Consider the following 21,422-nt stretch of genomic DNA (forward strand, 5'->3'; position numbering starts at 1 on the left):
TCTTGAAGTACGTGGTCGTGTCTTGAAAATCCGCGTCTTCGTTTTGATATGAACGAGGAGTGCCGAAGACCATTTCAGCAAAGACATAACAATTAACGCTTCCGTAGATACTTTTGGTGTGATCGCAACATTTATGGCACCAAAATGAAAAAACACATATTTTATGAACATATCACGTCCAGCATCTAGCACAGGGACGGGCGACATACGGACCGCTGGCCAGATTCGGCCCACGACGGCATTTTGATCGGTGCGCAGATAGTTTCTACCGTCAAAGTGGAATCCTAATCTAAAAGTATAGACAAATTTTATGCTCCAACAGATCCAAGTTTTCCAATCAGAGAAAGACTGTCATGAAACGACTTGTTCTGTTCTGGTTTACATATATATTTACGAGCGAACATTTTTGACCATGAACAATTGAACCAGGGCTTTGAAGCCGGAGCCGGAGCCCGGAGCCGGAGCCCCGGAGCCGTGCATTTTCACCGGAGCTGGAGCCGGAGCCGGAGCTCTACATAAAATGTAGCCGGAGCCGGAGCTGGAGCCCGTTATTTGAGGAGTAGCTCCGGCTCCGACCTATTTCATAAGATGCTATTATATATGCAATTAAATAGTATATTCATATTGAAATGAACCCGAATATTTTCGGCTGACACTCGTCAGGGGTAATCGTCAGCAACTAGTAGAGAATTGGAAAGAACATTGTATATCAACAGTCGTATCACAAAATATGACGTCACCAGCATGGAATTTCGAATGAGAGAGCGTTCAATGTACTATTTTTAGGTGATACACGAACTCCTTTTGTTGACAGAGTTTTGGTTGATGTATTTTGATAAAAGTTGATTCCAAGGTACGATTGTTGATATACAATGTTCTTTCCAATTCTCTACTAGTTGCTGACGATTACCCCTGACGAGTGTCAGCCGAAAATATTCGGGTTCATTTCAATATGAATATACTATTTAATTGTATATTGAAGTTCTGTACCTCCAAGAAGCTCTTCAAATATTATATATGCAACAACCACATCTGCTGATTTATCATAATTGAACACCAGGCCTGAATTTTAATGCCGTGCACAGCAATGGCATGGAGTAACTTGCGTTCTAGTGCAACTATGATGTTGTCGACAATTGACAAGTATTCAGTATAAAGCCGGCACGGCGGCACCTATATGTCTTTGTTGCTACATCGGATGTTACTGACGGCTGACGGACTCTAGATTACCATATATAACTAACCTATTAGTAGATTAGTAATCTATATAGACCAGGAATGGCCAACCTTTTCGGCTAAAGGGGAACATGCAATTGACGAACGAGTGCGCGGTCCACTAGCCACGCCAAGCGGGTAAAATTTTCTAAGTTTATAAATAAACTAGGTGAGTATTGCGGGTCTATTGTATACACCCGCTAGGCTCAGTTTGCAAGGACACGACAATTCGGCGTCTGGACACATCGATATCGAAGGTCTCCGATAATATGCGATAATCATTTGTGCCTACATTTCATCGTCGACGATTTTTATGCGAGCGCAAACACGAAAAGACTTTCTTCCGTAATTGCGAATACAGTTAGACTCAATCGGGTAAATTATGCGTTTTTTTTTTCATTTTCAGTAGGGGGTAGGCTACCAACCAAGAAATCGTGTGACAATTGAACACGCGAAGCGTGATGGAAAATTTTGCTACTATTTTAGTTTATTGTAATGTACGACGATTTACTGAAAATGTGACTGGACCCTGGATCTGCCAATGCGTCGGAACTGATATTTTAGTCATCAACATCCCAAGTGTCGCAGCCAGAATTGTAATTTTTAGTTGGTATTGCAAGTTCACATTCTGAGCAATTCATTTTCGATAATATAATAGGACATTACCTCGCGGGCCACGCAAAACCTTCTCGCGGGCCACATTTGCGGACCCCCCTGATATAGACAGGACCATTCGATAATTCCAGAGCCGGAGCCGGAGCAGTGGTTATAATGCGGCTCCGGAGCTGGAGCCGGAGCTAATGTATGATAGAAGATCGCTCCGAAGCTGGAGCAGTTTAAATTTTCGGCTGCTCCAAAGCCCTGAATTGAACATTAACAAGACAAGGCTGCATACCAATATAACTGGTGATATGAACTTCAGGGTTGAAGCGTAATACCTTATGACGAGTGTCAACCGAAAATATTCGGGTTCATTTCAATATGAATATATTACTCAAATGTATAATAAATTTCTGTACCTTCAAGAAGCTGTTCCCTGCAATGGGACAAATTATGGAAATACTTCGGAAATTTTTATTTAGAACGACTGTTCACTAATTTGATGAGACTGTCAACTTCAAATCGAGAAGGTTTCGCAGACATTACGAAGTCACACTTATTGACGTTACTATCCCCATATCGCCACAAACCCCAATGAAACAATAAACAACAATATGTTTGTATCAGCAGGTTATTGGAAAACTGGCAATGGAAATGAGTTTCCACACTACGATAGTCCATGTCAGACGATTATTATGATGATATGAGCCATGAGGTTTTAGCAGCTGTGGTGCGAAACTGCCTCGTGCTTTCTCAAATTAAAAAAAATATATAATAAAAATTAGGTTATCAACCTTTTTAAAAATTTAGAGGTCTCGCGGACCCCCTGAAATTGCTTCGCGGACCCCCGGTTGAGAACCGCTGAGCTAGACAGTTACTTACGTATTTTATTATCCGTTCTACGTGTGCGTGAGCGATACAAGGCATTTTTGCATTTATATTTAACTTTATATTCGTTATTTGATTCAAGATAAATGACCAATTGATCTCTTTAACATAGCCAGTAAAATATAATGAATTTGAATGATCACTCATACTTCGAAAATTCAATTTGACTTGAATTGTGACTTGACTCGTGACTTGACTTGACTTGACTTGACTCGAGTCACCTCCAAAAAACGAGTGACTTGACTTGACTCGAGTCACCTTTGAAAATCGATTGACTTGACTTGACTCGAGTCAAAATGTGCAATGACTCGAGATGACTCGTGACTCGAAGGTAGTGACTTGATCCCAACACTGTGAGGTGTTAATTGGTGATTCTCGACTCAGGTACTCAACCTTGCCCAACCCTACTAAATACACGATTTTCCTTTACAGCGCACGGAGGAAATGATTCTATACTTCACGATATTGTGCGATAGTACAGACGACTGTGAAGAAATGCAGATGTTATGACTGATATGGACGCCTACTGCTCGTTTTACTACAAATGAACTTGATGTTGTTTTAGATTTTTCGACTTGATTGTCTGCTTTAGACTCTAATCTAAAATGTATACTCCTGCATTTTAATATAGTTGTTGAAATGAATAAAATCTATTACCACGACTAATCTGCCAGTGATTCACACATGTTTTTAGACTGTTTGTAATAGTATTTTAACAGATATGTGAATGCAATGCAAAGTGGGGTGTTTTACGTATAGTGAGATTTGAAGAGCTTCTTAGTGGTTCAAAACGTCAATATACAATGGCATGATATAGGCTATTCATATTGTCATGAACTCGAATATTTCCCGGTAATACTCGTGTAGCGTAATCGTCAGCAACCAGTAGAGAATTGCAAGGAGCATTGTATTGCGTTTGAAACAAACGGTGTTTCAAAACACTTTGTTTACAACATGTTTTAAACAGTGTTTTGAACAAATGCCTTTGAAAAAATTGTGTTTTTTTTCAAACGTTGTCTAATCATGCCGTAATTGTGAAGTATGAGCCTACGGACGATTCGCGACCAAATAGTCGACGTATACGATGTGGGATGGCTGGAACCCTCGAAATCGTCGTCGGTTTAACAGTTGCTGATGATAACCGCCGAACGTAAAAATGCTGCATAACGATGTAGTCCTAGTTAAAGATGTTTTGGTCTATTTATGAAAGTGATCGTCGAAGGAGAAATATTTATCCTCTATATTTTCTAATGCCAATGGCAGTTCAGTGTGACATCACAATTGAATATTCATGACGTCATGACTAAACAACAAACAAAAAAAAAATAAAAAAAATCATGTTTTCAACGAGAGCCTTGTTTTAAACATGTTTGTTTTTAATTGATTTTGGTTTTAAATGCAACCCTAATTGTATATGATTGCTGGAACACCAGCTAAAGTACTGAACTAGTTGATCAACAGATTTCACTCGTAACCGGTACGCAAATATGCAACAGTCCACAATGTTCTTCGTGCACTATTTAATTTACAATACATGTTCTACTACAAGGGGTCGGCAATCTTTTTCACTTTGCGGACCAGCTTCAAATGTTTTCACTGGAGGGTATTCAAAAAAGCAATAATGTCCCATATTTAAAACTGGATCACAGCTGAGATCACTACAAAGAATGTCCAGAAAGGCAGCAACACGCATGTCTCGAAAGATATTAACTTAATTTTTACCTATTCTCCTTGATGAGCATGCAAAACTGTTCGCGAATCCGCAACGTACTCCTCGCCGACCACTACTCTACCGAGCAAACTGCAGAATGGTTCTCTAAACTGAAATGTCCAACCTCAAGCATTGGTTCTCAAACCATTTGCAACAACTCTAGCTGGACACATATGGTTTGATTACTTTTACGATAACTCACACAAAGCAATTACTGTATTATTTCTTGAGTACATGCGAAATATATATAGCTATATACAATGTCTATCGCCCATCATTGGTAACTACATGTGGAACATTTGAAACTACAAAGTCAATGACGACTACTACTACTACTACTACTACTAGTACTACTACTACTACTACCACCACCACCACCACCACCACCACCACCACCACCACCACCACCACCACCACCACTACTACTACTATTACTGCTACAAAAACAACAACATATTTAACCTCATTATTCAATGAACGCGCGATGTACTCGAGTAGAACGGTCTCTACTGCTATCTAGTACTAGTAGTGTGGTATCGCCGGAGGTTACCAAACTAGGGGTCGAGACCCCAATGGGTTCGTTTTTCTATCCTTCTAGGTCGAGGAGACGACCATGAAAAGAATGACAATTAAGCGGATACTATCGGAGGTTCCTTTCTGAATATTTTAGTTCATTTTTCAAAATATCAGAACAAACGACTTCTGTGGAATGTGGACCCGACAAACAAGGTATCAGATCAGTCGAAGGGTCATTTTAGAGCACCGCCAATGCCATTGGTTCCCAACCTTTTTCGCCTCATCGCCCCCTTTTCTTGCTCCGCACCGATCATCGCCCCCCAGATATTGGGAACCGAAGAATGGGCATACAAACTGTAATCAGCGGTGAGTTTACACTTTACAGCTACACTTTTTACAGCATAATTTTCGTTAGTTGACTAAAAAAAGGTAATTTTTCCGACTTGACTTAAATATATTCGTTTTAACGCGCTGTCGCCCCCCCTATCGCCCCCTTCGTTATGTTCGCCCCCGTAGACCGCCGATTCGCCCACGTTGTGAACCACTGGCCTACGCCATATACTATAATGAAAGGTCTGGCCACCAGCATGAATATTTGTCGGCAGCATAAAACCAATAGGACGGTCATTTTTTCTTTCCGGAAAATGGCAAGTGACCGGTAGTGCTATATGTGTTAACAGTATCATTAGGGTTGTGTTTAAAAGAAACGGTGATTTAAAACCCTTTTTTAGTATAATTGTTTTTTCAAACGTTGTATGATTAGGGCTATGCCATAATAGTGTAAATACTTTGAAAAAAGCAGGTGGTATGAGCCTGCGGTAAATTTGCACTTTGCATTTCGCGTTAAGCAGAATTCGCGTAGCAATATTTGACTATTTCGATTGGATATAAATAAAAATCGTTCTAAAAGACCTAAATACGTTGCTATAGTCTGTATTGAGTTTCTTAATCTAAGGACGGAGGTGGACGAGTTCATATTTGCATAGTTGCTATTACTGCTCACATATAGTCGCAAGCTTTCCCCCATAGGCCGTGAGTAGGTTTGGACTAGGGCTCTGACAAGTTTTTAGTAATCAGCCCGCCAAATTGAGAATTGGGGTCGCGGAACACTGTCAAATCCAACTTGGGGTCGCGACTATAAAAAGTTTGGGAACCTAAGCTTCCGACTATTGGTGACATTTTCAATGTGACAATGAAAGGCGATGGTAGATAACAAACAGATTGTTGATTTTATGTGGAAGTAAAAGGATAGCAACTCGTTCCTGCAGAAAAAATTTAGCCGTCGGGTTAAGGATGTCTTGGTCCAATTCCCCACTCAGCAAAAGCGACAGTAAATACCATCTAACAACCATATTCGCGCAATTCTGGTCATTGAGTGGGAATCAGTGTCGTTGACGAATTATTATTATCGTTTCTGATCTTAATATTAGTTTATGATATGTCTAGCCCAGTGGTTCCCAACCTTTTTCGACTCATCGCCCCCTTTTCAAGCTCAATGCCGATCATCGCCCCCCAGATTTTTAAACCGAAAAATCGGTATACAATCTGTAGTCATTGGCGGGTTGACTAAAAAAAAGGTCAACTTTTCGGATCGTTGTCGAATTTTACACTTTTGCAACCAAATTTCCGTGGGTTGACAAAAAAAAGGTCATTTCTCCGAATTGACCCCAATATAGCCGTTTTAACGCGTCATCGCCCCCTATCACCCCCTTCACTATTTTCGCCCCCTGTCGCCCCCTTTGTCCATTTTCGCCCCCCTATCGCCCCCTTCGTCATTTTCGCCCCCCCCCCTAGGCCGCCAAATCGCCCCCTGGGGGGCGATATCGCCCACTGGCAACCACTGGTCTGGTCTCTTTGACTGAATATTTCTGAGCAAGGAAAACGCTGAGTCCTGAATGTCCGGAGTTCATTTTCACTGCACTAGGCAACCTCCTCTTCGTCGTTGGACGTGGTCTCCATTCGGAAAGCGAAGTCGAGTTACCTACGGAAGAAGAACACGTTTTCTCCCTGCGCCAGAGAAATGTTGGATATCAGGAATTTACGATCATTCCAATATCAGAGACTAAAACGGATACAAATAGATTGTCAGTTATTACAGGCATGCTTCAATATATATATTACAGCAAACACGGAAATCTACTCGAAACCGCTCTCTGCTACTAAAGTACCGGATTATTCCGCATTCTCGTCGCAAAGGTGGAGGAACGAGAATTAATGAAATAGCAGGAGTATCAACATCCATCATAATACCGAAATTTCTAAGACATTGTAGTAAATTGGAATAGTAACGGGCACAATGAATTTTGTGCGTAAGGGCATATCTTTCTAGTCCAGAGGTCTCAAACTCAAATGTGCTCGCGGGCCAGTTTTCCAGTTTTGACGACGTCACGGGCCACAGCATTTATAAGGGTATTCTATCTCCAAGTAGGCTTTATTTGGCGGGAATGAATTGTCATATTGAAAGTGAGCCGGTCCAGCAGACTGACAGTAAACACACATTGTCAAAATGTGATTTACCCTTGTATCAATTTTGGCCTGGCACGAAGTGAATCATCACATTTATAACTATTTGAATAGAATTGTTTTTGATTTTGATATATATTAGTTTTAAGATATAGACACCATATGGGTGGACAAATGTATGATGCCATCATGAAAGCTATCCGGTTATAATTTTGCAGCTACTATGAATATTTTGAATTTAACATATTGATAATAGAGACTGATCTGATATCAAAACATTTTATAAGTGGAGCATTAATTGTAATTCCAATCCAGGATTCGGGTATACTTCTGATAAGTAGGCTATTAATCTCATGGCCAAATATTTTCAGATATAGGAGCAGAAAAAGATATAAATATAATAATATAAATATTAGGGTTGTTCAGAATTGACCGACTTTCAAAAAGTCCAGGTTTTCAGTCCGATTCCCATGCCTTATACCTTAAAAACATATTCTGGCTACTTTTTTTTTTTGGAACTCGTCCCCTGCATCCGTGTGCACATTGAGCTGGAAGAATAGCAGCTGAAAATAGGGGATTCCCCTAAAATCTGAGTGTAACGATTTTACCTAGCCTAGTTAAAGTGACATATAACATGGATTTATGCAGCTGTTGTGGTTTGGAGTGCTACAAAACCCCACTATATAAGGCATTCCTAGTTCAGGATATCATTTCCATGTCCCACACTGCCTTAGAACTGCTCAAAACTACCTAAAACTGATAGTCATTTTGTTGGATCACATATCCTACACCCCTCAAACCTACCCGGCACTGTTCATCAATTTCCTGGAACCCCATGTGCAAGAATACAACTGTAAATGTAACATCCACTCACAGCCACATAATGAACATCACAGGAAACGAAAAAATAAGGCAAAGAAAGAGATCAACTTGGCAAAATATTACATAAATCAGGTGGATGAAATGGTTGATTTCGAGAAATCTGCATATCTGTTCCGGTGATCTTCCACAGCTTGTAGGAGGCTCGCTCGCTGTTTTTTGTCATCCGTTATGAACGCAGCATAGTCGGTATTCAATTTTACCATACGCTCTGCTGCATCATTAAAGTGCTACAGGAAAAGCACAGGCTGATGCATCATTTGAACTGCAGGAACTTTGGAATTTAACAAATTCTGTTAGAGCTCTTGTGTTTGACATAACATCCTCAAACACTGGTAAAAACAAAGGTGCGGTTCCGTTACTTGAAGAATTGATTAACAGGAAAGTTTTCTACAATGCCTGTCGCCATCATATTTATGAACTGGTCATTCGAGAGGTTTGGAAGTGTTTGTTTGGATCGACAACCACAGGCCCTGAAAACACGGATTTTAATACCTTCAAGAAGAAGTGGAAACATATTGATAAATCAAGAAGCTATAAAACGCTGCAGTTTATTGAAGGCAGCTGGTTGGCGATGAAAGCTAATGAAGCAAAGCAAGAAATAATTCCACTGATGAAACCCAATGATGGAAAGCAGAAAGAAGTCTTGATAAGAGATGACTACAGAGAATGTGCAACAGGCACCTTGGCGATTTTGGATGACAAATATGTTGATCATCGTTTTCGCAAGCCTGGTGCTACTCATAGCGCTAGATGGATGAGTCAAGTCTTGTACTGTCAAAAAATGTTCTTGTGGAGTGAGCAAATGGACTATTCTGAATAGTTCATTGAAAAGTTGGAACGAATCAATACATTCATTGCTTTGTTTTATGTTCCAGCTTGGTTGAAAACTGGTATTGCATGTGACGCACCTTGGAATGATCTCAAATTCCTTCATGACATGAAAAACTTTTCATTATGCGATCTCACTGTTTCTGATGTGGCATACAAGAAATTGCGAAAACATCATTGGTATCTAACTGAGGAAATGGTGGTATTTACGACGTTCTCGGCTAATCCAAAGATTCCTGACAAACTGAAGGAAGCGATGGCTGCTAAATTGCTGAAAATGCCAATCCCTGAAAAATTTCGCAGAGGTAGCCTATGCCTCTCAGTCTGGTTTCTGACTCTGTCTCTGAGTCAATGAGTATGGTCGATTTGATTGGGCTAGAATCGTGGTTTCTATTTGATGCTATACATGTGGAACATGATTGGTTGAGTCTTCCAGTTTCGGAATGGCATACTGGTCCGGATTTCATGACTGCTCAAGAATTTGTGAATACTGTTGAAGTAGTTAATGATGCAGCAGAGCGTATGGTAAAATTGAATACCGACTATGCTGCGTTCATAACGGATGACAAAAAACAGCGAGCGAGCCTCCTACAAGCTGTGGATGATCACCAGAACAGATATGAAGATTTCTCGAAATCAACCATTTCATCCACCTGATTTATGTAATATTTTGCCAAGTTGATCTCTTTCTTTGCCTTATTTTTTCGTTTCCTGTGATGTTTATTATGTGACTGTGAGTGGGTGTTACATTTACAGTTGTACTCTTGCACATGGGGATCCAGGAAATTGATGAACAGTGCCGGGTAGGTTTGAGGGGTGTAGGATATGTGATCCAACAAAATGACTATCAGTTTTAGGTAGTTTTGAGCAGTTCTAAGGCAGTGTGGGACATGGAAATAATATCCTGAACTAGGAATGCCTTATATAGTGGGGTTTTGTAGCACTCCAAATCGCAACAGCTGCATAAATCCATGTTATATGTCACTTTAACTAGGCTAGGTAAAATCGTGACACTCATATTATAGGGGAATCCCCTATTTTCAGCTGCTATTCTTCCAGCTCAATGTGCACACGGATGCAGAGGACGAGTTACAAAAAAAAGTAGCCAGAATATGTTTTTAAGGTATAAGGCATGGGAATCGGACTGAAAACCTGGACTTTTTGAAAGTCGGTCAATTCTGAACAACCGTAATAAATATATTAATGAATGTGTCCTAGTGATTGAAATGTCGGAACCTCGAACGGCCGATCGTCGATACATCGTTGGAGCGTACCACTACGGGACTCGGTACCTTTAAGTGGCCTTAATAACATGGTTTAGAGATCAAAGATGCAACTAACAGATTGCCAATGGTTGCCATAACTACTTGCTTGGTTAGCGAAATACCAAGCTGCGACCTTCTGATCTATTACTATTCCCCTGATACGCGATTAGTTTGTTGCGTCCATGGTTCTAACAAATTCACGGCATTCCGAGTCACTCCGAGTCCACTCGAGTCATTTTCATTCTGCCATCAAGTTAGCCCGAGTCTTGAGTAATTCTAAGAAAGGTCACGTCCAAGTCCAACTCAGAAATTTCAGTCACGAATCGTCTATGGGTCAGGTTTTGTCATCATGAATTGGAAATATGGCGAAATCGTGAATATTCCACTGCATGGTAGCCTTTGCAATTAATGTGATAGTGAAGTTTGATGAATAGTTTCAGGCTTTGGATCAATTTAAGAGGGTATTTTCACTTTATAACCTGAAAAGATATATGTGACACTTATCTATTGTCTAATTAATGAAAACCTAAAATGTCGTCGCGGGCCGCGAAAAATGTTGTGCGGCCCGCGGGCCGCGTGTTTGAGACCTCTCTTCTAGTCAATCTAAGTATACGAAGGGTAGACTAAAACTGTGATCGGTAACCCGATTATTCTGACCCTGATCGGAATTTTCTATCTGTTTTACCATTCCTACAGCAAAATAATAGATTAAAATGCCCCTCTCGACGTTGTTTTGACCACCAACGTAGGAAGTTAAAATCTCACCATCGAGGGAGAATCAATAATTACGCATTGATTGATTAGAACATGGGCGGGTAACTTCTCCGGTCGGCGAGCCTGATATGGGAAAATGAAGTACTTGGCGGACCGGATTACAGAATCTATACATTAATCGCGTACTAATCCACCTACACAAGGACTAGATCGTATTTAATGTCAACTTCAAGTTTAAAGGACCGGGACCTAAAAGAGTAGCGTATGGGAATCTGAAAATAGGACACTTTCTGACAAAATTTACGTTGGTTGACTAAAAAAAGGTCAACTTTTTGACACAGCTCCTGAAAGATCCGTCGGACCGTTGCCGAATTTTAACATCCATTGAACCAAAATTTTCACAAACGAGGACATTTGAGCGTCCTCCGAGGACACTTACAAAAATGTCAAAAAAGAGGACAAATCGTCTGAAAAGAGGACGTATGGTAACTAGGGATGGTGTGAACGTGAGATTCACATTCGCGTTCTGTGTGTGAACCAGAGTTGGATCAATTGTAATTTGTAATTGAGCTGAATGTAATAATTACACTTTTCAATGTAATTGTAATGTAATTGTAATTGAAGAATTTTTATTTTGTGTAATTGTAATTGTAATTGTAATTGACAAAAATTTTGCTCAATTACAATTTCAATTACATTAAATTGCTATTGAGACCTGACAAGCACAACATAAAATAATTGACTTATAATCAGGGTTGCCATACCGTCCTTATTTCTAAGATTTGTCCTTATTTTGAAGGGCCACGTCTTAGAAAACTCAACTGTCCTTATTTCTAAGAAAAGTCCTTATTTTCGACTTGCGTCCTTATTTTGTCTCATTTTGAACCACTACATAACTTCGATAGTTTTCTTGTATCTGTGTTGCATAATATTCTAAAATTATGCTTTTGCGTCGTGATTTCATGACATCTTAAATGACAGGAACTCTCGTGACGTACACACCACAAGATTTGACTTCTAAGTGGTGAGATAGCTAGGGCGGGCAGTGAGTGGTGTTATAGCAGTTTCATCTGTACCAAGCTACCGCAGCGTCATTTTAGCAGTAAACAGCAGTACCCGGTTCCTGCTGTTTGGTCTATACAGCAGAATAAGCTCAAGCTGGGGGGCAGGCAGCATTTATTGAAAAAAGGCGCAGTGCGGCCAACACATTGGTTAAGCAGTAGTAAAACTATAAATCATTGATAAATTTTTCTGAATTATATTGCACTTGCGCATATAGTTTTAGCTACTAATAAGGCTAAATCTGATTAGTTAAAATGAGCAGGCGTAAAACGTTTTTCGTAACGATCATGAGAGAGAATTGGTAACGAAGCTTGAAGGGCGAGTGTTTCGCACATTGCAATATCTGCAATTGTGACATTAACCTGGAGGCCATAGAAAAGACCGCTACTTCAACTCACATTGGTACCCCAAAACAGTCGATCAATAATTTTTCCACAAGTCGATCAGCACCAACGACCACAGACTACAAGACAGCTGCTGCACAGGGTTCCTGGGCATTCCATACTGTCAAACACCAGCAATCACTCCTCGCCAACGACTTCACATCGCAATTGTTCAAAGCAATATTCCCCGATTCCAACATCGCAAATAAGTTATTTTCGGCCAGGAGTTCTTGCTCCATACGCTCAAAAATGATTTTGTCTAAACTTGGTGTACGGCATTGCCTTTTCCATCTTGGTTGACGCCTATAATCACAACGAGGTGAACAAGGTTTGGTTTATCTTTTTTTTTTGGGGGGGGGGGGGGTGACGAAGTGCTGTTTCGGCCCTGAGTAAAGGTAAACCTTGACCTGAGACGTCGTGAGAATTGCGAAGCACTTTCTAATAACAAGGAGTTGCTGAAGCAGATTGTTTCTAGCGAAAAGTATGGAATGTGATATATGCCCCGGCTCGTTTAATACAAAGTATCTACAAAACCGCTTTTTCATGCTAATCTAATTTTTCGACTGTCCTTATTTTTGGGTCGATGTCGATGGCAACCCTGCTTATAATGCATTCTCTTTAAATGTCGACAAGGAATTTTGTGGATCCATTCGCGGAAGCCCTTGACTGCGCCCTTGCGGGCGAAGTTTTTTATTTTTACCGCTATGCTGGCCTCGGCTGCCATTGTATACAATTATTAGATAACTAACCAACGAATGGATTCGCAACACGTGACTCACGATTGAATACGCCGAGAAGCGAACTGCTGAGCCGGCTAAATGCAGCAGAATTGATAGTCCCATAGCTAACGATCCAAGCGCCGAAATTTGATATGTATGGTCCTAATCGAAAGCTAGTGTCGCACTGATTCCACAATAAAAGTATATTTCCAGGCAATGGTACCATCCCAAAATAGTCGTGAAAGTCTGGAAATCGGCATTGTTCTGAACAATCGCTGGGAGTAATTGGTCATTGTTGTGGTCATATGCTGCTGCGGCGCTCTGACTTTTCAGAACAGTCGGCCTTAAACGGCTATTTTGGAGCTGTTACATTGCCCTGGCGAGATTTTAATTTGTATTTTCGGAATTAGTGCATCAATAGCTTACGATAAAGACCAGATGCATCAAATTTGGACGCTTGAATCGCCAGCTCTAGGACTACAAAGTTTGCTGCTTTTAGCCGGCTCTGCAGTACGTTTGTCGGTGCATTCATCCGTGACTCACATCTTGCGCATCTATCCGTGTGTTGGCAATCTACAATGCGATTTCAGATCACGATGCTGCATCGTTACTTCGTCTGGCTAACTAACCAGACCACTGGATATTATATAACGTCTTATCTGACAAAGCACGGTTTTGTTTTCACCCCTCATCCTAATTCCTACGTCCCTCGATAAAAATAATATTATTTCTTTAATTATATACTATATACGCAAATCCAACCCGTGCATGATTATAATACTTTTTCCAACGACATACTGCATACTGGAATAGTTCGAAAACGTTTTTCTTTTTAATAATTACCGGGTATTTGCGTATCATGAATGAAACATGAATACTTGAATTGTTGTTAATTACGACGCTACGGTTGTCAAGGAGCACGGTTGAATTTATGATTATTCAATTACATGTTCAACAGCAGCAATTGTAATTGTAATTGTAATGTAATTGAAGCATGCAAGGAGTAATTGTAATTATAATTGTAATTTGATATTTTTAGCATGGAGTAATTGTAATTGTAATGTAATTGAAACATGCATGAAAGTAATTGTAATTGTAATTCAACTGAAATAATGTAATTGATCCAACTCTGGTGTGAACCTCATAAATTTAGAGATTCACGTTCACAAACGAATCTTGGTAGGTTCTGCAGTGTGAATCTTCTTCATATAATACAATTATAACATCTTTGGTTGAAATTTATAGCATTTCAACTTCGGACCACTCTATGCATGGCGCTGGCAGCATAAAACCTCACACTAAAAGAGCATGCACCTTGACAATCTCAAAAATTTTACTCGCTTTGTTACAAAAGTTTGCTTGAATATTTAATGACACTCTGCTGCGAGCTTGACCCGCAATTACACATCAAAAGCGAAATACACTATATGTAGGTAGTCAGCCATTGATGCTTATTCAACCATTCAATGTAATTGATATCGTTGTCTGATGTCAGAAATCAAGCAGGCGTACGGGGTTAATCTTGATTTCATATGTTTATTGTATAATAAAAACCAAATCCGTGCGATTGGGGTTGTGGTTACTGCTGTATAACTTGTTATAGGGTAATATCGGTAGCAATTATACCAGCCCGTTTTACAATCTGCTCAACATCAACGTAGCAATACTCAGACGACGAATGCATTGTCCGGTCCGGCCTAAACCGTTTAGGCGTAAGCTTATATTCCCTAGAAAGTTCTCGTCGAAATTGTAGGCAAAGCGACGGAAGATATAATGTATGCCAGTACATCAGCATTGTGGCTTTATGTTACCTGAGCCGTCGCTAGCTATCGTGTACAACTGTACATTAATATAGGCTATCACTTCACTGAAATGCAGGATTGTAATTAGCAATATGACGTCACGCGACGTCGTGAGGTTCACGTTCGCGTTCTCACAGAAGCTTTCAAAAAGGTTCATACAAGCCTGAAACTTTCAGAGGTTCACACCATCCCTAATGGTAACCCTAGTATTTAATGAATATATTCATCGAATGTACTTCAATAGCTTTTGAAGTCAATCAGACATTTGTCTATTTTGTGATCGATCATAGTTGTCAATCAGTTCTTTTAACTCTGGCTGCATGTCGGATGTTAACGCTCTAGTGAAGACTGCACGTGAACATCAGTTATATTGGAACTCAGACTTGTCTGGCTAATGTTTATGGTCGAAAATGTTTGTTCGTAGTAGTTCCGTGACCATCTTTCTCAGGTTGGTAAACTTGGATTCAATCTGTGATGCTTAAAATTTGTAAATACTTTCAGATTCGAATTTCATTTTCAGGGTAGAAGCTCTGCGGGCCGCTCAAAATCACGTCGCGGGTCTAATCCGGCCGCGGGCCGTACGTTGCCCTTCCATGATTTAGAATAATGCCTTGCACTTTGTAACCAAGTTGGTGCAATAGTTGTGATGGTGGATATCAAACCTTTGCATTTTTGCTTTGAACTGTTTCTTCCAGTCTCTGCCTTCCTTTATCATCAATCTTCCAATTATACAATTCTAGAGATTCCACACCGTATGTCATCAAGTCGCATAGAGCTGATATGTCATCTTCCGTTGCAATCGAATCCGATTCTCCAATTCTGAGACACGGAATCTGTAACGAGTACGTGGAGAATGGTTTTATTATAGATCAGTGGTTTCCAACCTATTTCAACCCGACACAACTTTGAAAATTGGATCTTATTCATAAATGTTTTGATGTTGTTTATTTCAATGAGAAAATGTAGTTTACAATTTCCAATTGTCCCTAAATCCGAGTATCGTTATATATCCACAATGTAGCTGACACCCATTCGTAAAAGCGATTCTTCACTCGGAAATTCATCGATGTATAAAATACATGGATGTAGCAGCAGCTACACGATACGTGACAAGTAAATGAATACTGTTGTGTCATGCAGTCGAGCAAAACGATAAAACCAGACATTGTTAGTATGATATTCACGATGTTTCGAGTACATTGTTCATTTTATACCAGGCTGGTATTCTATTTTTATTCCGTATTTACTGACTTGTGGCTCGGAGGAGCCTAGATAATAAAAAAAACAGCAACGTATATTATAGTATTTTAAAATTATATCGAAGTCCAGCTTGTGATCAGCTTTTCAAGTCAATGCCTTCGAATTTATTTCAGTTTGTGGCTTGTAATACGGAGCTGCCGCGAAACTTATAGAAACTATTTATCGCGAAGGCGTAAAAGCGGGCAAGCATTGCTACATACCGATATTTCGTTTTCCACGCAGGCCATCGACAAACATTCCAATTTTTGCTTTGTCAAATCGCATGCTATCAATTGCACGTCCTTGCATCCACTGACTCTGATAATCGCTGCCAAGTCACTAAACGCTTCCGAAACCATTGCTTTATCAACGATGGCAAGTTTATGGATCTGAATGACAATACGGACTAATAATTTCATTTCATCGCATTCTAGACGCATTCAATATTTTAGCGAATATAAAATCATGGCCGAGAGACGAAAATGGTGACTAATGAAAAAGTATTGCCAAAAGAAATAAGTTTGTAATCAGATACTGATATTAAATAATTTTATTTCCAGAGACAACCTTGCAACTATTGTTTTCATTTTTGCGTGAGTGGTAGCATCATTTATTATAATTATTTGCAAAGTCGAGTGTATGACGTCATCTTATTTTATCGCACCGTCATGGAATAATTTCGTTCGCTTACGCGAGTAGCTCGTATGGATGTAAATTAGCGTCACCACTCTACGACCCTGGCTGTATATTGGTAATTTATAGCCATAGGGCTATGAAATGGGTTTGGCTTTCATTCAGAAATGATAATGTCAAAAGTGACCGAGTAATTTTATCCGACATCTCCCTTCAAAATAATTACAAATCTGAGAAATCAGGACGGTATGGCGACCCTGAGTATCATTCTCTGTCAACGCGTGCTAATAACGTCTCATGGCATCACATTTGCAAATAAAACCACTGTAAGTATATACAATACGGTACAAAGCAGTGATATTCGCAATACGATTAGGGCTGGGCAAAATCGAGTACATGAGTGATTCGATTCTGAATGACGTAAGCTTCGAGTCGAGTCGAGTATTCAAGTATCCCTCATTATAACGTCATAACAGAATATAATATGTCAAAGCTCAAGTATGTATCTTTCATGCCATCACGCAGAATATAATGACGGTTATCCATCACATTAAAGATACTTTGGTATATTTTCAACCATACCGATTTCATTGCACTTTATGACAATATTGTGGGATGATCATGACTCCGGAAATGTGTTATTTCCAGTAACGTTCGTAACTTTGTACTAAATGTTCCGTTTGGTGCATTGCGGCCAATCAAGGTTCCAAGTAGGGTTGGATTATCCGGATAACGGTTAACCGTTTAACCGGTTAACCGCAGGTTTTTTTGTTATCCGATATCCGGATATAAATCTGCCGGTTAACCGGATAAAATATTATCGTTAAAATTGCGTTTTACACTTTAAGGAAGCTTCAATAAATCGTATTATCAGTGTTGCGCGGGGCCAATCAGCGAGAAGCGTGTCGCCAATGAGCGAGATACGTCAATGCAGTGTGTAACGCGACGCTGAGAAGATCGCCAAATTAGGTCATTGATTGCTGCGAACTCGGCTATCGTTGCTAGCCTAATTTTTCGAGTCTTCAACAAGCCTATAGTTCCGCTGGCAGAATCACATCTGCAATAGGCTCTGTGGACTTTATACCATCACTGGTCCACATAATCGCATTGGCTTGGTGCGCACGATATTATCGCTGGCCTACACAATCGCATCTGCAATAGGCATGGTACGAACGATATCATCGCTGGCGTAACCATCGAGTCTCGGGTCTGGCATGCGTTGGCTCCTATCTCTTGGTGGCTTGGAGACAATATGCCGCTAAGACTATTATGATCCGCGATTGTGACATCGCGAAACTGAATGACATCGAATGTTCGCATTTCGCAAACATATTCGTGCGTGCAAGCGTAATTGATTTCCGCTGATACTAAATTCGGAAAAAATCGAACCCCCCTCGTTTTATTTCAAACACCCCTCGTTTTATTTCAAACACCCACCCACCCTTATTTTTCGGCTGGCTACGGGCCTAATCATGAGAATTTCCCATGAAGGAATTAGAGCGAGCTATCATGTCGGCTTCAATTCCAGTATCAGCTACTCGTCCTCGCAGTACTGGACACCTAAACAGAAGAATGGGCAAAAAGGAAGTGCTGCTTACTATATTCAGCCCATTTTGTGGAAGCAGAAATGGCATTTAATACGTGTGGACTCTTTGTTACAAATCTCCGGTCCCGGCTACAGGATACCACTATTGATGTAGTGTAGGCTACTTTATCAGGAGGGAGTTGCAGAAGCAGTTAACATGAAATTTGCGTGATTTTTCTCGTATTCGCTCGTACTGCGCGTGTGCGTATAAATATACCATAACACTCTGTAATGATTTTGCGATCCATTTTTCATGCAGACCTCGTGAAATCCATTATCTCACTAAGCATTCATTATCCGGTTAACCGGTTAGCTAAATTTCAAATATCCGTATATATCCGTTATCCGGATAGTGAAAATTATTGATATCCGAACTAACCCTAGTTCCAAGGCTTCTACAGTGAAAATAGTATCGAAATTAAAATTTTCGTTGATAAATTAAATTTTAATTGCGAGGAGCGTATAATTTCAGTACTCGAAAAAACGTCTATTAGTACTATTCTCGAAACATTAAAATTAATACTCGATTCAGATTCGAGTACTCGAATCATTGTGCCCACACTCTTAGAAATATTCGTAGATTTACCCAAATTATACCGGTAAATTTGTCCCGTCAGTTATATTAACGGTAAATCCCCGTTAAATTAATATACGGGCACGTCAAAAGTATATTCACTTGTTTTTAAAGGTAAAAAAAATTACAGATTAAGTTCGTAGAAGCAATTTACGGGATAACCAGTATTTCAGATTTACTTTTTGATTTGTAAAAGCAATTTACTGGATAATCAGTATTCCGGATTTACTTTTGCATTCGTAAAAAAGATTTACTGGATAATCATTATTTGCAACATTGCTATCGCACTTACAATTCGATCATTTTACACGCTTACGGTCTTATTATGGACATATATATGTGATTTTCGTCATTACATCATGTTTCAATCATCAAGCAAATTAGGACATCGATGGCCGTGTTGAATGCTAATCGGTGAATGGTATCCGAACATTTGGGCATTGCAGATACCATCGTTTATATCGATTTATAAATAGTATCATTTGAGACATCAAGGTCTAGCAATAGTAGCATGCCAAGCGAATTCGGTATGTTATGTAGTTTTACTGCAGGTATGATCTTTTGTGTAATTATCTGCTGGACCAGTTCTGCCACCATTGTAGACTCCTTAACGCATGTATGATGCAAACTATATATCGAAACACTGGAGCTGGCGTATAGCCGCCATGCTCCTTTGCCATTGCGACGAGAGTAGTATACGTCCTTTACCTTTTTCCTGCGAATGGCCTTATGAATTGTTTGATCATGAATTCGTAGCTGCTCGAGCGAACAGTACATTATGACGTCATACATATTCCAGACGTAGCGGCGTCAGACGTCAGACATATCTGAGCACGTGCGGCTGGATGTTCCGAGATAGATATTATATCGACGCGATGTTTTAGTATTGGATAATAACGAGATGCGTTGCTGTAAGATATTGAGGGTTTCGAAGCCACAGCTTAACTTTAGCTTTAGAATATTGCAGGTGTTGATAGTAGATATTGTAGGTATAGCAGTATCCGAGCTCAAACCTGGCAAGTTGCTCTCAGTCCTGTTTCTGAAGGCGTATCTATTTTCTTTACAGTTTAATGGTGACAGAAGCTATGGCTTATAAGAATGTATTATATTTTCTGACATTGAACTACACGAAGATGGAAGCGTTATGGCATTATGAATCATGACGTCGAATGCTTATGTGATAGAAAGGGATCATTTCGCCTCTCGCTTAGTAGCACGGTGCCGTGCGAAATACGTTGGACGTGCGATGCAAAGGAATATTGCCAGAAAAGTTTGCAATCACGCTGGAAAAGATGATTCAGGTACGAAGTCCTAGGCAAGGGGTATCAAACTCAATTTGCGTTGCTGGCCGGATTCAAACCTTCAAACCGCTCGTGGGCCGGATCAGCAATCAAATCATTCCAAAATGTTACGGTACCTCAAAACGCCCACCCTTACTTTTCGCTTGAATAGTTTATTATCAATGCTGTATACATTTTGGTATATTACATAACATTCACGATCATATCATATGGATATATTCTAGCAGCACCTTTACTCGCAAACAACGGAATTTTGGAAAAAATTCAAAGAATGATCTTTTGAATTCAACCGCTTCAACAGCAGTGCGACCAAATATATTACTTTGTCTTTTTCACTATTATATTCTCCATGCGACCTGAATATAACAGTTTCTTTTTCACTTTACGAAGAACTACTTTATGTCTCATTTTTTCATAAAAATCTGAACTCAGTGTGCACTTTTTGGAGTCTTGGGAATTGGATGTCAGTATCACCAGCTAGAGTAAAACCATAACACCAGCATCGGATAATTATATTACGGCCTATGATATTGACATTTGTGGCCTTGCGCGAACTCCGGGAAGTATTTCTTACAATAATATCTCAACAAATGTGCTGGAAAATACAGGGTTTTTTCAAACTACTCATTATTGCTTTGCAAGCTACATGTGACCTGCGGGCCGTATGTTCAACACCCCTATCCTAGGCCATCATTATTCGAGAAATTGACAAGAATATGAAAAGTCGCAGTATGTCATACTATACCGTCTCAAAGTTTCAAATTGTAAATGTGTTGATGACTGCATAATTTTTGTTCAGATTATAGAAGAACCTACAAAACAGCATGGCCCAAAGTACAGTCCTTCAACTGCTGCTGAAGTTTTGATGAAGCCCTCTTCATTCAGGCGACTGCTGACCTCCACAAGAAAGACTGGATTTTCGTCACATTCACTTTTTTTTTACGTGTTCCCGCATCAAATAAACCTGATTCAAATTTACTGGTCTCAGGAACGTAAAACTGCTGCAAGGGACCAGACGAGTATATTGATATTACAGCAGATT

The 21,422-nt window shown here is 39.9% G+C and overlaps 1 protein-coding gene and 1 long non-coding RNA gene across 2 annotated transcripts in view; one reads left to right on the plus strand and one right to left on the minus strand.

The window, feature by feature from the left end:
• Window positions 1-14,814: 14,814 nt before the first annotated feature.
• The window catches only part of LOC145452820 (uncharacterized), a 60,589-nt gene continuing 53,981 nt past the window's right edge, over window positions 14,815-21,422 (minus strand). Inside the window, exons 6-7 of the mRNA XM_080330963.1 lie at window positions 16,509-16,676; window positions 14,815-15,881 (exon numbers count right to left, since the gene is read on the minus strand). Of these exons, the coding sequence (XP_080187089.1) occupies window positions 15,705-15,881; window positions 16,509-16,676 (345 nt within the window). The 3' untranslated portion in view covers window positions 14,815-15,704. The remainder of the gene's footprint in view (window positions 15,882-16,508; window positions 16,677-21,422) is intronic.
• Window positions 19,067-21,358, plus strand: LOC145452796 (uncharacterized). Its single transcript, XR_013919515.1, has 2 exons — window positions 19,067-20,380; window positions 21,180-21,358. It is a non-coding gene; the product is annotated as an uncharacterized LOC145452796 (long non-coding RNA).

Source organism: Botryllus schlosseri, chromosome 12 (assembly GCF_051294905.1).
Source record: "Botryllus schlosseri isolate E-star chromosome 12, Bs_hap1, whole genome shotgun sequence".
Taxonomy (NCBI): domain Eukaryota; kingdom Metazoa; phylum Chordata; class Ascidiacea; order Stolidobranchia; family Styelidae; genus Botryllus; species Botryllus schlosseri.